An 18,654-nucleotide genomic window follows, 5' to 3' on the forward strand; every position below is an offset into this window, starting at 1 on the left:
AGCATTGGCCTTGCTGAATGCAATCAGCCTTATCAGCAAACAAGAACACACTCACTGGTGCCAGTTGCCAAGATAATTATCTGTGCCAAATCAATATTGCACCATATATTGATATAACACGATCACATCAAAGTCATATCAAAAACAAAACAGCATTTTGTATGAAACTTCAAAAATACTTAATGCTCCATAGTGTCTGTAGAAAAAGTAAACACCCAAACTGTCCCCATTTAATTTCCTTAGTTACTGACACTCTTTACTTTCAGATTAACATACTGCGGCTTTACATATGCTGAGCACTTGCCATCAAGTTGAGTAAATTGCCTTTTGTTGTATAAAACTGGCAGGTCTGTGTCACTTTTCACTTCAACACTGGGTGTCAGCCTCATGCAAAGCACCAGTATTCCTGCAGGGACTGTATCTCACAACATGCTACCTTAACAGACAGTCAGACAGGTTGGAAGACATACCGCTGGGCCTGCATGCCTATCTCTGACTTGACATGCTGACAGCTGCCTAACATTTAATATCCCCCTTCTTGTTTTTTGGAACTCTGTATCTATCTCACGGCATGTCTCTACCTGCGCTCTCCACCTACCGAGAACTCAAGAGGATTCCTGTGATGTGATTTGCCGTTTTGGGCAGGGTGCTGTGTTCCCAGTGTAAAATCTGATTGGCTTTCTGTTGACCCCGCAGGTTTGAGGGGGAGCGGGCTTCCACTGTTACCACAAACAGAAAGTGAGAGGCAGACTTAATGATATAAGAAACTTTGACAAGGACTACTCAAAGAAGGGAGGAAAAGTAAGGAAAGAAAAAAGCAGAATGAAAGAGAGATATTAAAAAGAGAAGACAGAGAAGACTCCCAGAGTGAGACGGGGGACCCAGTAAACAGGTAGGCGTTGCATACTGTAGCTGCTGCAAGGCAAACTGGACTGTCTGCTTGTGTTTCTAGCTGGCTGCTTTCTGGAAGTAAGCTGATAATCAGGCTGATCCTTCATTTGTGTTTCTTCTAAAACTCTTATGCACAGAAACATGTGCAAGCATGTGCGTGTTTGCATATGTGCTGGTATGTAATCCGTATCTTCCCCCCAACTTGCTGTTCAGACATGAATAATCGCTCCATCGCCTGGTGGCTGAGACAGATTGGCCTGCCCCAGTACACCAAGATACTTGAAAATGAATATTATGGTCTGGAGGTATGAACAGTAAATATTCAAAATGCATATTTTTTCTTTTTTTTTCTTGTACCCTAATCATTGCCTTTTTTTAAATGATGTTCCCCGGCCTGACTTTGTTTGTTTGTTTACTTGTTTACAGGGTTTGCTGAATGTGACGGACGGAGAGTTGAAGGATGCAGGGATAGAAGATGCAACACACAGAGAAACCATCCTCAACCAGCTTTCAAAACAGAGAGAGCGAATGGACCCACACTACGGTGACATGCATTCGCTAGATGCATTTGCACGTACACACAAGGGCTGGGAAGTTTGGAGATTATGTATAAATATGCTGATTAAATATTGAAACGTACTGGACGACAGCATATAAAGTGGAGCATTATCACATCACAGATTACAGTTTTGTCAGGCTTTCTTTTGGTAAATCATGTATTTCAATAGTTTATCCCACTCCACTTATATCCTGGAAGATTTTGGTTCATACTGACATGACAAAAGTAAATGTGGTCATGGATGTGCAGCCAATAAACATGCAGCACATCCATGACCACATTTCCCGTTTCATCACATCCTACAACATGCTCTATTGGATGCATCCATGCTTGCATCCATGTCTTTTTATGCCAAATTCTGACCTTGCATCCAAGCAAAAATCAAGACTCATCAGACCAGGCAATGTTTTTTCTAATCTCCTACTATCCAATTTTGGTGAATTCAAGCGCACTGTAGGCCTCAGTTTCCTGTTCCTAGCTAAATAGAGTAGCACCCTGTGTGGTCTTGTGCTCTGAAGGGATTTAAGGTTTGACATGTGTGGTCAGAGATGCTCTTCTGAGTACCTCGCCTCTAATGTCTGGTTATTTGAGTTACTGCTGCCTTCCTATCAGCTCAAAGCTGTTTGGCCATTCGCTCGTGACCTCTGACATCAACAAGTCGTTTTCACCCAGAGAACTGCCACTTGTAAATTCTTGAGATAATTGTGTGGAAAAATCCCAGGAAATCAGCAGTTTCTGAAATAATCAGACCACCCTGTCTAGGAGGCAGCGACCACGCCGTGCTATATATGCATCAACATGTGTACCTAACAAAGTGGCCAGTGAGTGTATGTCTCTGTTACGAAAGAACACAGACAGAAAGATAACATCTTATCTTGGGTTGATTCATCCTTAACTTTCAGAGAGCAGAATCTGTTAGAATAATTAACGCAGTGCGTGACGAGTCGGTTTATGAAGTCAAATGTTATCTTTTTAGGGTTTTTTCTGGCTCTTGGTGCTTAGTATAAATGAAAGTAGGTGAAGATCTCTGAACGAATGATGAACTCACAACTTATTTAATATCTGGCACAGTGCATGCTTGGAAATAAACAAATATGCTGAACAGTTCTGTGGATGAAAACACAAAAACTAACAGACTTTAATCACCAATTAATTTAAATTAACACTGACTATGTTTTTTTTAAATTCCAGCTTCAATTCTAACGGACAGTCAAGGCAGCGGTACGGATCTTGTCTTCTTCAACTCTTCTTTAACTCTGTTTTCCAGCATGTCAACCTGTGCCATTAAAAATGTCCTTCTGTCCTCTGAGGTGGGCAAGTCATAAAGCGCAGAGTGAGCCGAAAATATTCGCTGGGATCGTCCATGGATCTGGTGAGCTCACAAAGTTTGCACTGCAAGCTGTGAACATCACAAAACAGCTGAAGTCCTAACGCAATGCAGACAGCTGCTCCAGAGGCAACACTAACTGGGGATTTGCCTTTGCGTGCAGGAGAGGCCGAAGGATCTGTTTCGTCAGAGTGTTCTGCCCCGCCTCCAGCGCGCTGACAAGAAACATCGCCTGTCGGCCTCCTGCTCGCAGCTCCGCCCCCTGGACGAGGACAACATCAGTAACAACACCTGTCAGGACAGCAAACACAGGTAAAGTGACCCCCGCCTCCACCTTCTGGCTAATGATTACATTTGACCTCACAAAGTCTAACTCAGAGTTTGTAAGGCGGGGCAAACAATCAGTTATCCATAAATGGGCCTGAAAAGACATTACGAATGAAAAGCCTTTATGAATATTAAATGACAGGATGTTACGCTGCACTGAGTCCCACCTCCCACTGACGAAGGTCAAGAACTCAGTGACAAAGTGAAAGTACGCGTCTGCAAGTGTTCAATCCTTACAGTCCAAACAATTACAAAGAAGAAGATTTAGCTCCAGACTATCTCCAGCAACAAAATCCAGTTCATTCAAATTACAAAAAGCATGTATTTTCACTCTATTCCTGGTAAGTGGCAACCTTGACCAAGTCATGTCCTTCCTAAACCCATTGTTCCAGTTTGTTTGAATCATCCAGAGACCTTATGAAGAAGATCTCCATAAAAGAATCAGTTAACTGTTATTTTCTCTCAAAACAGGCAGCGATGGAGTTTTTCAGCAGATCTGAGATGGATAAACAATAGTTTAGCATCCTATGTCTGAGGGCAGCTGTAGATGTGGATATTTGAACATTTGAGCATGTAAAACCAAACCCACCTGCACGGCTAAATACAGCTTCAAGTGTGTGTGAAAAGATAGTTTTATAATGTGTGAAGTGACCGTTTACATATTAGCATATCACCTCCTTTCTATAGGTCTGCTCATCACCTCACCTGTAATCAGTTTTACTGATCCAAAGGCTATTTATATCCAATATATAACATCCAGTCATGCACTTACTTTTTAAATTTTGAGATGCCTGTGTGTAAGGTTTCTGTTGCTCCTCCTCAGTGGATGTGACAGGTCAGGAGCAATTTATCTTTCTATTATCAACATCTGTTAAAGTATAAAGAGGCATAAAACAAACAGCATTTGTTGTGCTGAAGAAAGACTTAGTAAAATCTGTTGATGAGGAAAGCATGTGCAGGAGTGCTACAATAGCAGGGTGATCGGTTTCCAATAAACTGAATGTGGGGCAAACACTGTGTCTGTGTGGGACAAAGTGGGACATGTCAACAATGCTGAGAGACAGACAGGTACATAGACAAGGTATGCTACTCTATCTATCCATAGACTAGCATACCTTGTTTTGAGCAATATCTGACAGTTTTAACCATTTTCATCCAAGAATGAACACATATACTACGTTTACGTTATTTTTTTCCCATCATATTCAACAAAAAAACTTTTTGGTGACTTGTAGCGTTCCCTGATGGTACTAGACAGGATAAGCTTCTTCTGACTAGAAAAGTGCATGACCTGCAAAAACAAGTCAAAATGTGGGACAATGCATCATGATGTTCCTAGGACTAGGGACAAACATGTTGTCCACTCCCACATAAAGAGGCAAATCTAGTTACTCCACGTAACACTGGTTACTAAATACTGCTTAGATTATTCATATAAAATATAAACTTAGTAATCATGCCAGATTGTAAAAGGTACCAGCTACTCAGCAGTATATAAAGTAAATAAAACAAACAGCAGCTGCAACATTGTGAACTGCTCTGTTCTTTATACTAACTATGTTTAGGCCATATTTGGATGCTATTGCTTTTCTATGCAGGGACTTTTACTTGTGCAAATATTATAGACTGTAGTGCAGTAATGTGTATGTTTTGGTAAATCGTCTTAACACTTCTTTCACCCCAATTCCAAATTATTGCTTAGGTCATTTTTCATGCAATACTATTAGCAAATTTCCATTTGTTTCTTCTTCTTCTAATAATAATAATAATAATAATAATAATATCTATTTTCTACTTTAATTTTTTTTTAAATTTCTATTCATGGTAACCCCCCAGCCTTCAACTGCTTCTTTTGTTTTTAAATCCTATGCTCGCCCTTGACCGTGTTTTGCCCAATACCGACCTTCAGTTTGTGTGATAAAATAAAATGTTGGCCAAGTTGACATCTAAACCAGCTCCACATGTAGGATATACCCCCATACAGCTCCCCACCTTCCTGTCGTCCCAGGTGCTGCTGTGTCAGCTCACCTTGCGTCGGTATCCGAGGAATGCCAGACAGATAGCGGCGTTTCAGCACCGGGGCCAGGGGCGGGGAGGAGGAGAGCTGAGGGCAACTTGTGGGAACTCGTACTGAGCACGACTCAGGCAGGAGGGAGAAGAGAGGAGGGGGGAGCTGGGAGGGACCGCAGCACAGACGGACACAACGTTAAACTTCCCAGCTGTTGTTTGTTGGTGTGAACTCGGACCGCAAACAGTAAAACATGTCCGCGGAGAGTGAGCTGTGAGTCGGGCTGACAGGTAGGACGGACCGCTGACCGCCGTCAGTGCCGTTTTTTTTAAACAACGAACAACTTTAACTAACGCGAGATGTTGAAGGTTAAGACGGGTGTTTTCTCAACAGTTAATTTACCTTTTATTGCGGATTGTGCAAGGCTTTCTGGACATTTTCTGAACATGCAGTACTCAGAACTCAGCACACGAAGTGGTAAAGCTAGAACCAAAAAGTCGAGAGTGGTTACTTTTGGGTTGTTGTTACCTGTACCTCTGCCAGCGAACTAACGACCTGTTGCACAATTTTAAGGCACTGGCAAGTTTAGACGCTGTCGAAGAATGTTCAGGTTGACAACAAGAGCTGTTAGAGGATATAATGGCAGCTGTCTCCTCTGGTGTGCCAAATTTCCAGAGAACTTTAATAAAATTGTATCAAACATAGAAATATGTGGTGTCAGGTTACATTTCTCAATAGCTGGCTGTCCAGCGCGTTGTACAGGTGTTTCTGCCCAGACCAACGCCCCTCAGACCGGATGTTGAACTAAGAACCACACAGAAAATCTTACAACTGTGATTTATTCGGATGTCCTTCAATTTTAGTTTTTTACCCCCCGGTTTTATTTATATAGCGCCAAATCGCAATAGCAGTCATCTCAAAGCACTTTATATTGTGAGGTAAGGACCTTGCAATAACAAAGAGAAAACCCCAGCAAGTAAACGACCCCCTATGAACAAGCACTTGGCGACAGTGGAAAGGAAAAACTCCCTTATAACAGGAAGAAACCTCCTTCACTCTGTTCAAAATGTCCATTATTATTATTATTGTTGCTGTTGTTGTTTTTATTATCAACATGGGACACCCCTCAACATAACTCGTATATTACACTAAACCTGCTACCTGTACGAAGGCTGTGATGGTGTTACGGTTCTGATGCTTCCCTGACCTGAATCCATTTGAAAGCCTCTGGGATGTCATGTATCGGTGACTCCACCGAATAGACCCACACACCGAGGTTGTTGTGGGTTTGCACAGCCAATACACACTACCGTGACACATTACGACAATACAGGGAGTGCAGAATTATTAGGCAAGTTGTATTTTTGAGGAATAATTTTATTATTGAACAACAACCATGTTCTCAATGAACCCAAAAAACTCATTAATATCAAAGCTGAATGTTTTTGGAAGTAGTTTTTAGTTTGTTTTTAGTTTCAGCTATTTTAGGGGGATATCTGTGTGTGCAGGTGACTATTACTGTGCATAATTATTAGGCAACTTAACAAAAAACAAATATATACCCATTTCAATTATTTATTTTTACCAGTGAAACCAATATAACATCTCCACATTCACAAATATACATTTCTGACATTCAAAAACAAAACAAAAACAAATCAGCGACCAATATAGCCACCTTTCTTTGCAAGGACACTCAAAAGCCTGCCATCCATGGATTCTGTCAGTGTTTTGATCTGTTCACCATCAACATTGCGTGCAGCAGCAACCACAGCCTCCCAGACACTGTTCAGAGAGGTGTACTGTTTTCCCTCCTTGTAAATTTCACATTTGATGATGGACCACAGGTTCTCAATGGGGTTCAGATCAGGTGAACAAGGTGGCCATGTCATTAGTTTTTCTTCTTTTATAGCCTTTCTTGCCAGCCACGCTGTGGAGTACTTGGACGCGTGTGATGGAGCATTGTCCTGCATGAAAATCATGTTTTTCTTGAAGGATGCGGACTTCTTCCTGTACCACTGCTTGAAGAAGGTGTCTTCCAGAAACTGGCAGTAGGACTGGGAGTTGAGCTTGACTCCATCCTCAACCCGAAAAGGCCCCACAAGCTCATCTTTGATGATACCAGCCCAAACCAGTACTCCACCTCCACCTTGCTGGCGTCTGAGTCGGACAGGAGCTCTCTGCCCTTTACCAATCCAGCCACGGGCCCATCCATCTGGCCCATCAAGACTCACTCTCATTTCATCAGTCCATAAAACCTTAGAAAAACCAGTCTTGAGATATTTCTTGGCCCAGTCTTGACGTTTCAGCTTGTGTGTCTTGTTCAGTGGTGGTCGTCTTTCAGCCTTTCTTACCTTGGCCATGTCTCTGAGTATTGCACACCTTGTGCTTTTGGGCACTCCAGTGATGTTGCAGCTCTGAAATATGGCCAAACTGGTGGCAAGTGGCATCTTGGCAGCTGCACGCTTGACTTTTCTCAGTTCATGGGCAGTTATTTTGCGCCTCGGTTTTTCCACACGCTTCTTGCGACCCTGTTGACTATTTTGAATGAAACGCTTGATTGTTCGATGATCACGCTTCAGAAGCTTTGCAATTTTGAGACTGCTGCATCCCTCTGCAAGATATCTCACTATTTTTGACTTTTCTGAGCCTGTCAAGTCCTTCTTTTGACCCATTTTGCCAAAAGAAAGGACGTTGCCTAATAATTATGCACACCTGATATAGGGTGTTGATGTCATTAGACCACACCCCTTCTCATTACAGAGATGCACATCACCTAATATGCTTAATTGGTAGTAGGCTTTTGAGCCTATACAGCTTGGAGTAAGACAACATGCACGAAGAGGATGATGTGGACAAAATACTCATTTGCCTAATAATTCTGCACTCCCTGTAGTGTGTCAGCCTGTGGTTTCAGTTTTTATCTCAGATTTTTGGTTTGATTGTGGTTCCAACCTTCAAGGGGTTAATGATTAATCGTCCCAACTGACCACTGTGACATCATTTTGTTCTCTTTGAATTACTCAGTGTATGTCAGTAAAGATTTTCAGTTTGAGTATTTCCTTCATCAAACGCTGATGTGTGATTTACAATAGAGAACAGAATGCTTTTATTGTCACCATCCAGATGTGCAATGAGATACAGAGCGTCTCCTCCTCAGTGCAAACATGTGGGAGATTTAAGTGTTTCCTTTCATTTTTTTTTTAAAGTGTACTTATCCACTGCCACAGGGTTTAGACACAGACTGAAACTACCTCTTAGCACAATTAAAGGCTATTTCTCTGGCCTGTGTTTTGGATTGAGCTTCATACCCAGTTAATTAATTGTTTTTAGATCTTTGCAGCTTCTCAGTTTGGGGGATTTGCTGTTTTGCTTTGTGTTATGTGGAAGTTGGATTTTTGGCTTTAGGAAAGTGTGATTACTATTATTATTATTTTGCCATTTTGTAAAATTTATAGATCAAATGACAGGTGGATTAGTTAATAAGAAGAAAACTCCTGAGTGGAATATTTAAAAGGCATACAGGATGAAGATTTCTGATGTTACAAAATTGTTCAGGGAGCAAGTTTTCAAGGGCTGCTGTCAGTCTGGTGGACGCCTGCTCTTGAATTCAGTGAGGACAAACATGGAAGAGAAAGCTGCTGTCAGGCTTCATTGCTAGTGAAAGCAGGTAGGATGAGCGGCACTGAGGACTCTGAGGTCATGGAGGTCATATGATTTTTTTTTCTGGAAGGTTGGTGGACTTTTTTTTAACAACCGTTGAATAACTCTCGTGTTAAAGACTTAGTTGTCATTTAAAAATATGCATATTCTAGTTTTTTAGATTATATGTCTGAAAAGAACATTTTTGGTGATTTGGGGATATAAAATTATGACTTGTTTGCAAAGGCTTTTGCAAAGGTATAGATCTGAAAATAAAGACTCAGTTTGATGAGGTTAATTTAACAGTAAACTGAACAAACAATTAAAAGACACAAAACAGGACTCATCAGAACAATTGCACTCGTATGATTTGAGGATCCTAAATTTGTTTTTGTAATCAGAATATACTTCTCTGCATAAACCAAAGAAAACCATAAAAAATGTGGCGGGTTTTGTTTAGATGTTGATAGTGGTGATGTCCAGGCTCAAATCACCTTCCATCACTGTTTGTGCACAAGCAATCCCTAAACAGATCATTTGTTCCAGTGACACAGATGGACCTTTTATGGAATAGTTAATATAATCTGTGGGAGGTATCTTTTTCCAGCCCTGTTATAAGTTGTCTGACCTCTTCATCTGCAAGCCTTGTGTATACAGAGGCAGGAAGGTGGAAGCTTGGGGAGGAAGGAAGGAAGGAAGGAAGAAAATGAAGGCAGGCTGTTAAAAGTTGTTCAGATTTTCTGGTGTTAATCGCACACCCAGACCTTGGACCTTCCATCCTCGTGCTGCTTTTGTTCAGAGGAAAAACATGGCACCATCATCTGTGGCTCTCTGGGGTTCAGACGAGTAACTCCGAATCACTTCTTGTTTTTCAGCAAGAGGAGAAGTGTCGCTGCATACTTCAGCCAGCTGAAGGTAAGAGCTTAAGCAAATGGCCTTTCTGGCTGTTTTCTTTTTCATTCTATAAATTTCCCTTTAAATCCTCGTTCATGCAGAATATGAGCACGAAATCAGCAGTGTATCTCTGGCCTCTGCGGGGGCTGCTGTGTTTTGTGCTGTAGGTGTTTGGAGGTCGAAAAGAGATGGACTCACTGAAGAAGGAGCTGGAAGAAGAGCTGAAGCTTAGCACTGACGACCCAAGGAGCCACGCGTGGTACCACGGACCGCTGAACCGAGAGGTGCACATCAGATCTACACGTTTAAGCAACAGATTTACTTCCCCTCTGGAAATATGGTTATTTGCTGTACTGTGAAAAGTTAGACTTTCATGTTTGTACAAAATAAATATCAAGTTACACCTAGTAGCTCGTTATTGTGTGTCAGCCTAGCATGAAGACTGTAAACAGACAGTGCAGAAATAGACACAAAAAACCAACTTCCTGCAGTTGTGACTTCATCTGGGGTTGTCAGGCATTCAGTGAAACCTCAAGGAAGTTGTTTCTTGTTCTCGCAGTTTTTGGATTTTGCAGATCAAACAAGCAAACAGGATATAATGAGTGTAGCTGCTACTGTTATTACATTTGGATAAAGGTAGCATTGACGTTTTCTTCAGTATACAGACTTATTGCCAGTTTTCATTCAAGTGCCACTTCCTGTTTAAAAACAGGTGAATAAGTAAATGAAGGCTAAGTTTAACAGCATAGCTCACCATAAATATCCTTTACAGTAATCATACATCATTCTTGAACATCTAAAACACTTATCTTTAGCTGACTGGCAACTCATTGTATCTATCACACAGACATGAGAGTGTGTGTGGTAATTGTCTGGCTGTCAAAGCTAACCTGCTGACTCTTCTCCAGGCTGCCGAGTCTCTGCTGGAGAGGGATGGGGACTTTCTGGTCCGAGAATCGAGCTCCTCCGCGGGCGACTATGTTTTGACCTGCTTTTGGAAGAACAGCCCCATGCACTTTAAAGTCATACGAGTGGTCCTCCGACCAAAAAAGGTGTGTCTGTGCTACGTGTGCTCATGCTAACCTGACAACAATCCATGTCTCAAACAACACACACAGCACATACCATATGTCTGGCCGTAGATCAATAGAAAAAACAAATATAAATAAAAATAATTCATAAAAATATTAATGCTGCTAAACTTGTGTGTAAGTTTGTGTGTGTGACTGCGCCTCCATCTGTGTGACAGGGCTACTCTCGGGAGCTGTTCCAGTTTGAGGAGGATCGCTTTGACAGCGTTCCCGCTCTCGTTCGTTTCCACGTGGGCGGGCGCCGGCCCATCTCCCAGGGTTCGGGCGCTGTAATCTTTCACCCAATCACACGGACCCTTCCTCTGCGTGTCATCACCGAGCGACAGGCCACGTCCAAAAGTAGCTGTAATAAAGTTGCAGGTGGAGAAAAACAGACCGAGCACGGCAAAAGACGCAGCCTCAGCTCCACACATGCCGACACACTGGAAGTTGCCAATCCGCTGCTGAGGTGCGAGAACGTAATTGGTGTGGTGCACATTCATACACAGAACTGAGATTTAAAGCAAAGTTACTGAGCGTTGTTTGATGTGTGGCAGAAGTGGAAGTCATCCTGCTAACTTGGAGAACGTGGGACGGAGGCCTTCACTTCAGACTGCACAGTCTGACAGCAACCTACGAACTGGTACAGTATTGCAAACATGCAGCGTATTTGCAGAACAGCAACATTAATGTCAGCTGCTTGATGTACCACTCGTGCTGCCAAACCAGTTCTGACCCCCTCAGAAAAAAGGAATATGTTTAAATTCTTTTTTGGAATTTAAACATTTGATATGTTTTTGTTTTTCTGTGTTGGATTGTGATAAGGGTTTCAAAGATCATTATACACATACAGTGGTGGGGAAATGATTATTTAATCCCCTGCTGAAGCTGTAAGTGTGCTCGCTTCCAAAGAAATGAACAGTCTCTCGTATTTATGGTAGTTTTATGGAGAGAGGGGGATTTTATCCACAAATCCAGAAAGAACACATTATATAAAAGTTATGAATTGATTTGATTTACGTTAAGTGAAATAAGTATTTGATCCCCGACATGACTTAGTATTTGATGGCAAGCTCAAAGGTAAGAGGTTCCATGTAGTTGGTCACCATACATTTGGACACACCTCAGGAGGGATCTTGACCCCCTCCTCTGTACAGAAACACTCTAAATCCTTTAGGCCAACTCGAAGCTTCAGCCCCTCCATCACTCCATGGCCTTAATGTGCTTCTTCTTTAGCCACTTCTTTGTTGCCTTGGATATGTTTTGGGTCACTGTCATGCTTGGAGACTCATCCACGCTCCATCTTCAGTGCTCTGTCACCTTCTTCATACAGGTGTTCCACAGAACCTTCAGTCTGAGGACACTAGCCCTGCCCAAATCTCCCCAGTGTTTCGGACAGGCAGCGAGCCCCTTCTGAGCCCACAGCCACGACACGCACGACCTTCCCATCCAGGTAACGTGGAGAGCCACGCGCATGGAGAACTTCTTTATCTAACAAACAAAGCTCATGCTTCCCTCTCTCTGATGCAGGTGGTGGTGCAACTTTAAGAGGTTCAGATGGGCAGCTACACCCCAGAGCTCCTCCTAAGCCTCTCAGGGTTTCTACTGTTTTCTCCAATACTGTACCTCCCCCACCCAGAGACCAGGATGAAGACCCTTCTTCTTTCTACAATGAGCTGGTCATCCGGGTAAAAGAAAAAAATTTCACAGCTGATGTCATCTTTCTGTTGTAACTGTTTATGTTTGCAGAAATGAGGAAGGCCTTTCAAGCTACAACTAAATCCTCCGTGGAGACTTAAGCCCTCCTCTTGTTCTGTTTAGGTGCCACAGAGCCGGCGGAAAGGTCATGTGGATCAGCTGCGTGCGGAAGAAAAGTGGCAGAGCCGTGCCCGCCTCACAGAGACTTCCTTTGGCTTTTTGGAGGCTGAGAAAAGAAAAGCCTCCTCACAGCTGCTGTTTGACAAACAGTTCCAGAAAAAGGCAGAGAAGGAAGTGGAGGACTGGTGCTTTGAACGACCACATGTTTGTATACATAATAATTACCTTCCAGTTTGTAGTTTTCACATTTCCCATTGGTTCTGAGGCTTCTGGAACTATTAAGTTCTTATCTGTACATAAATCTATTTTATGCTCCCCTGGGAGGCTGTTGATTTCCAATTATTTGATTATGATTTATGAAAAGAGTACTCTTTAAATTGTTGGAGTTGTGTAATCCATCACAGTGCTATCAAATCTGCTTTACCTTAGATATAGTTGCATACGTCTACAGGCACAGCAGCTCCAACTTCCACATCAGTGTTTGGTCAGCTACACAGAGCTGACAGTGTCAGAAACTGTATCTGTACCAGTCTTGCCAGTTAAAAGTAATAGGGAACTCCAGGCCTTGAGGGCCGGTGTCCTGCAGGTTTTAGATCGCACCCTGGGTCAACACGCCTGAATCAAATGATTAGTTCATTACCAGGCCTCTGGAGAACTTGAAGACATGTTGAGGGGGAAATTTAGCCATTTGAATCAGCTGTGTTGGATCAAGGACACATCTAAAACCTGCAGGACACCGGCCCTTGAGGCCTGGAGATCCCCACCCCAGACGTAAGAGGAAGTTTTCCATTGTTCCTAAGATCATGTCAACATTGACCTTGACTGTTATTAAAGGTGACACTTTTTTTGCACTATTGCATGCATATTTCCTGTTGTTTCTCTACTGCAGTTTTAATTACTGACTTACTACCTTTTTGCCACCAGGTGTCAGAATCATATTGTATTTGCCAGTTTGTAAAGCCTGACTCTGCCGTCTTAACTTCATATTCACAATAAATTCAATCCATGCACATTAGTGTGCAGTTATATAGAACTGCACACTAATGTGCATGATGTGTATCATGTGTGTATATGATATTCTTCTGCCTTCATTACAGATGGAGTCACAGTCGTGTTTTCAGTTGGATCAGTTTAAGTCGCTGCTCCTACCTGAGAATAACCGACCTCTGGAGAACAGCGTCCTGGTGACGCTGAAAGAGCTCTTTACCCGATCAGACCCTAAAACCATGGCTTTGCACATGCTCAGCATTGACTGCCAGGTGTCCCTGGTTTTTACTCTTTTCTCATTTAAAACTTTAGCTGTGTTGAATTTAACAGTAGTTTCTAATCTTGAGTAGTTTGATAAACACTTTATGTACACATGAGCTGTTGAAATTCTTGGATCAGGAATCTGACTGGCCATTTATCGCTCATTGTGCAGGTTGCACGCATCATCGGGGTGACCGATGAGCAGAAGAGGCTAATGGGAGTTGGCTCAGGGCTGGAGCTTGTCACTCTGCCACATGGACACCAGTTAAGACAGGATTTATTAGAGAGGTACACGCAGCCTGCACACTATTTTAAAAATCAATCCAATGTTACACTTTGTCAGTCATCCTTGGAGGTGTTGGTTTATCTCGTGGCTGTACACAGAAACTGTAAAAGGATCAGTTTTTATTTGTTTGTTTCTTTGTTTGGGGTTTTTTGCACATCTTTTTTTTTTAATTCTCTGGGTACCACAAAATTCGTTTCACCTCAACTGTATTTGCTTGGACTCTGGTTGGGTGAAAGCCAGTGTTCAGAAATGAAAAATGTCCCTTACCAGTTACTGCATTCAATCTTCTGTCCACTCAGACGCCTCTAATCCACTCAATGTGAATTTTTTAGGCATCATCTAATAGCACTGGGAGTCGCAGTGGATATCCTGGGCTGCACAGGGAGGGTGGAACAGAGAGCATCTGTTTTACACAAAGTAATCTTATTGGCTCAGGCCCTGAAAGAGCACACCCACAACTTGTACTCTTTCTCAGCTGTGATGAAGGCTCTGGAGATGCCTCAGGTGGAGTATTTATGACAGAGGACTGTGATTGCTGGATGTAAAATTATTCAAAGTAAAATGCGGTTCAAGTTTTCTTGCATATATTGAATATTTGTTTACATACAAATGTGCAGATAACGCGACTGGAGGCGACATGGAAAGAGCTGAGGAGGGAGTACACAGAGAGCGCAGTTTTATTTGAGAAGAATCTCAAACCGTTCATGAAGTCGCTGAATGAGGGAGATGGTGAGTGGCTGTGTTTACATCGTCTATGCAAGTTACTTTTGTTCAGCGCGGTTAGAAATATTTGTTTCTTGTGGTTTGATCAGGCGTTACAAAGATACAGTACTGTGCAAAAGTCTCGAGCACCCTTCATTTCTTTAGATTTGGCTTGTAAAATGGGGAAATAGGTGCAGCAATTTATTGAAACCTGTGCAAACATGCACGGAAATACAGTATGTAAGGCAAAAACAGAATTTGTACATTTCTAATGAGCGTATTCTTCAACCTGGCCTAGACTCTCTTAGGCAGGTTTTCTTGTAACTTCTTTAAGTAGTCTTCAGGAACAGTTCTCCAGGCTTCTTGAAGAACAATCAAAGCTCTTCTTTGGAAGCTTTTTGGTCCCTCTTTTCTTCTCTCTGTCATGATTTTGCTGCAGTATCCCTTCTCCTTATACTAGCAGTTGGCAGTGATTTTCAGTCTACCTCTAGTGTAATTTGGCACACCTCAGCCCTTTCTCCTCATTTCCCTTGCGTAAGAATGGCTTCTTGACAGCTAACTTATTTCTGATGAGGCTTCAGCAAACAGTAAATGGATCAATTCATCACTCAGGTCCTGTCTCAGTCCTCTGCTGTATTTTTTCTGTTTCTTAAGGACATGAATATCAGACTGTTTATCTGCTGTAGACAGTTTTTATGCCTCCCACTTCTTCTTTTGTCCTCCACTTGCATAGTTTTCCTTCTTTCCTTCCTCCTTTCTTTTTTAAGGAGAGACTGCAGAAAATGCTGAGATATGGCAAGTTTACAGCTAACAGCTCTTTGGGAAAAAACTTGCTGGTGCAAAAATACTACTCTGTGCCTGTCAAACTGTTATCTTTGGCATTTTTCATAGATTCGGCTAAAGAAATATGAACAATTATCTACTTTTCCCCCACAAGCTGTACAAAGTGCCTAAAGATACAATTTTAAAGTGCATCTTTGCTAAGTTGTCTGTTACATGCAGATACAACACTGATTCATCACATGAGTTAGGTGATGAATCTTAACATTGACAAACAAACAAAAACTCCCATTCATCTGAAAGTGGTCAGGTACAAGGCCTGGACCGAAAATGAGTGAAAAAGCTACCAACGCCCGAAACTTTGAAAGAGCATCAGAAAAACCTGGAGAACGATTAATGATGTCTGGCTCCTTAGAGGCAAAATATAAAGAAATGAGTGGTGGCTCAAGACTTTTGCACAGCACTGTAAATTCACAACAAGGATTTCTGTGTAATATTCAAATTCATTTAAGGTCCAGTTATGCTTGTTATGCTCCTCATATATAACTCTAAGGAGGTTCTGCTTGGTGAGGTCCAGCTAATCTCTCAGAGAGAGAAAGAGACTGGAGCTGAGGGCTTTTCTCTGCCTGAACCAGCATGGGATTTTTCCCCCATTTAAAGCTTTTCTAATTTAGTAATAATATATTTTTTTAATTATTCAAAGAAAGTATAATATGTCCTCTTGAATGTATAGGTTTATTAATAACAAGACTTTCTCATTATTGTTGCTAAGCATGTATAGGTTAGAAAAAGAAATGAAATAACTTCATGCAGCTGGATAATGAAGACCTGTCTAGAAGCCCTGCAGCATCATTCATTCTCTTCTCTGGACAGTCTTAAGTTTGAAAGCCTACCAAGAAAATGAACTTTATGCAACTCTGCTCAGTACTGTGCACATTTGGTTAAACTTTAATATAATTGGAAATAGTTTATCTGGATTTCAGGAGCAGGACCACGCCTCCATACACTTCCTGTTCTCTGTCTATGACCCTGTGTGAAAGCTGTGCATTCTCATTTTCAGGCCCCACTCACTCTCCCTCCCTTTCTCAATGCAGCCACTCCTCATTACTACATGAGGATCTGCCCGGCCTTCCCTAAACCGCAGCCTCAATTCATGGTCAAGCCGTCTGCCATCATCTACTGGACAAGCTGTCAAACCTAAATGACAATGTGGTCCCAACTAGTGAAATTACATATAGAGCACAATCAAATCAACAATCAAGACCAATACTAATATTTGGCGATTTGATGTATTTTGGCAAACACACAAAACATAACTTTCACTAAAATTTGACATATGTAATCATTTATCAGTCCTTTCTTAGATAATGTGACAATGCAGTTTTTCCTTTATTGTCGCAACAATTTGTGAATTAGTCATTTACAATCTGCACAGTTCTCCTTGCATCAGCTGGCTGTTTGTGGTGTCCCAAAAACATCAAGTTGCAGAATGCCGTCTCACAGACAAACTATGCAACATCAACATGAATAGCATGGTCAATCGCTTTCCTTTTTTTTCCCCTTTACTAAATTTTCAGTTGCCAGCTAATACAAATATTGGCAAATATCTAATATTGGCTGATACATCAGTCAGGCTTTAATTATATATGTTAAGCTCTTATGAATATGCAGTTGATGTAGTATTCCCTGAAATGTGTAAGCAAACACTGATGTGTAAAATCTTTGCATTACCCCTGTGAGATTAATGGGTGCAGTGCTTTTGTTTGCAGGCTCTGTGGTCCAGGGCCCCATAGCCTTGCCACATCTGGTTCCACTGCTGATGCTAATGGAGGGTGAGGACCCAGTAGAGGACAGTGAAAGAGGCTGTCAGCTACTCTATGATGTCCTCCAATCTGCTCGCAGCGCTGCGTTGCATGCCCATGATTATCAGGAGCACGCACACGCTCTGCTCTCAGGTATGCACGTTCATCCACACAATACAGTACAACATTATCATTAGTGTTATTAAGGAAACAAAAATGTCAGTGCACGTGAGTCCAAATGAGGGGGGAAATAATATTCAGTAAAACGTTTAAGGCAAATACAGCTTGTGTAAAGATGCTGGGAGGCAGCTGTGTTACTGAGCTGAAATTCAAGTCGAGAAAATGTTGAAGCCAAAACTGGCAACCTGGTGATATGGTGAGCAGAATATTCACTGTGCATCAATTTCCTTCAGCTTTATTAAGTAAGTCGAGAGAGTGTTTTGTGAAATATGGAAATGAAGTGGATTGCTCCCACAGGCTACAGATAATTGGTTCATCTGAGTAGCTTTTGCACCGAGCCCATTGTAATATAAAATAAACACTGGCTGAGACAGGAAGTGGAAAAGTAAAAAGCGTTATGCTCAAAAACTGTGTACATTGTGAAACTTGTATCTTGGTGGTATCTGATCTGACTAAGTGTCCAACGCACTGTTCCAACAGGAGGCTGGGAGCCGATCCCCGAACTGCTCGAGGCTTTCCGCACAGAGTTCGCCCTGCGGCTGTTCTGGGGTCAGCTGGGCGCAAGAGCAGAGAGGAAGGAGCGATATGAGAAGTTTGATAAGGTTCTTTGTGTCCTCTCAAAAAAACTGGAATCTAAAGACAACCCGAACCTTTAACCTGAGCCTCAGCCCTCCGTTTCTCTGAGCAGAGAGCGAAATCGGCACTTTCTTCACTTGAGGAAAACGAGAAAAGGTTTCAGCCGAGCCTCTGTGTGCTGTGGAGGTAAAGGAAGAGACATTTCTACTGGGAGATAAAATAGAGAAAAAAATGTTTTGTTTTTTTCTTCCTGTACTTGCTGAGAAAAGACTGTATGTCGAGCTCGTCAAACAACAGCTTAACAACTTTCTTTTTCTTTTCTTTTTTTTTTTTTTAAACAGGAATGTGTGCACACACCTTTATTGTGAAATAGGCCTGCGCCAGATTTCAAAATTGCTTTTCCAAAAACTGGAATGTGTTTACAAAATGTACATTTCTGATCCTTTTTTTAAAAATCATTGTTTAAAGAAGCCTGACTGGATACTCTATTTTTCACTTCAGTGTTTCGAAGCATAAATAAAAGTTTTCCTTTGTCATTTGTTTC

At 41.8% G+C, this 18,654-nt stretch overlaps 2 protein-coding genes across 2 annotated transcripts in view; one reads left to right on the forward strand and one right to left on the reverse strand.

Moving 5' to 3' along the window:
* Positions 1-5,402, reverse strand: part of vav1 (vav guanine nucleotide exchange factor 1) — a 36,630-nt gene extending 31,228 nt beyond the window's left edge. The window contains exon 1 of the mRNA XM_082537669.1: positions 5,133-5,402. The gene's annotated coding sequence lies outside the window, so the exon portion shown is untranslated. The remainder of the gene's footprint in view (positions 1-5,132) is intronic.
* Positions 747-18,646, forward strand: sh2d3a (SH2 domain containing 3A). Its single transcript, XM_082537673.1, has 20 exons — positions 747-892; positions 1,105-1,196; positions 1,318-1,435; positions 2,642-2,671; positions 2,761-2,822; positions 2,941-3,089; positions 9,630-9,669; positions 9,816-9,932; positions 10,557-10,700; positions 10,898-11,187; positions 11,276-11,361; positions 12,052-12,171; positions 12,249-12,406; positions 12,540-12,740; positions 13,634-13,795; positions 13,957-14,072; positions 14,403-14,574; positions 14,688-14,799; positions 17,322-17,507; positions 18,015-18,646. Exons 2-20 carry the CDS (start codon positions 1,107-1,109, stop codon positions 18,188-18,190), a joined length of 2,529 nt encoding a protein of 842 aa, XP_082393799.1. The 5' UTR covers positions 747-892; positions 1,105-1,106; the 3' UTR covers positions 18,191-18,646.
* Positions 18,647-18,654: the final 8 nt, after the last annotated feature.

This window comes from Aulonocara stuartgranti (genome assembly GCF_965226115.1).
Source record: "Aulonocara stuartgranti genome assembly, chromosome: 6".
Taxonomy (NCBI): Eukaryota; Metazoa; Chordata; class Actinopteri; order Cichliformes; family Cichlidae; genus Aulonocara; species Aulonocara stuartgranti.

Coding starts and splice junctions, on each gene's coding strand:
- sh2d3a (XM_082537673.1), top strand. CDS start 1,107: ATGAATAATCGCTCCATCGCCTGGTGGCTGAGACAGATTGGCCTGCCC. Junction 10,701..10,897: donor TGGTCCTCCGACCAAAAAAG/GTGTGTCTGTGC, acceptor TCTGTGTGACAG/GGCTACTCTCGGGAGCTGTT. Junction 12,172..12,248: donor CGCACGACCTTCCCATCCAG/GTAACGTGGAGA, acceptor TCTCTGATGCAG/GTGGTGGTGCAACTTTAAGA.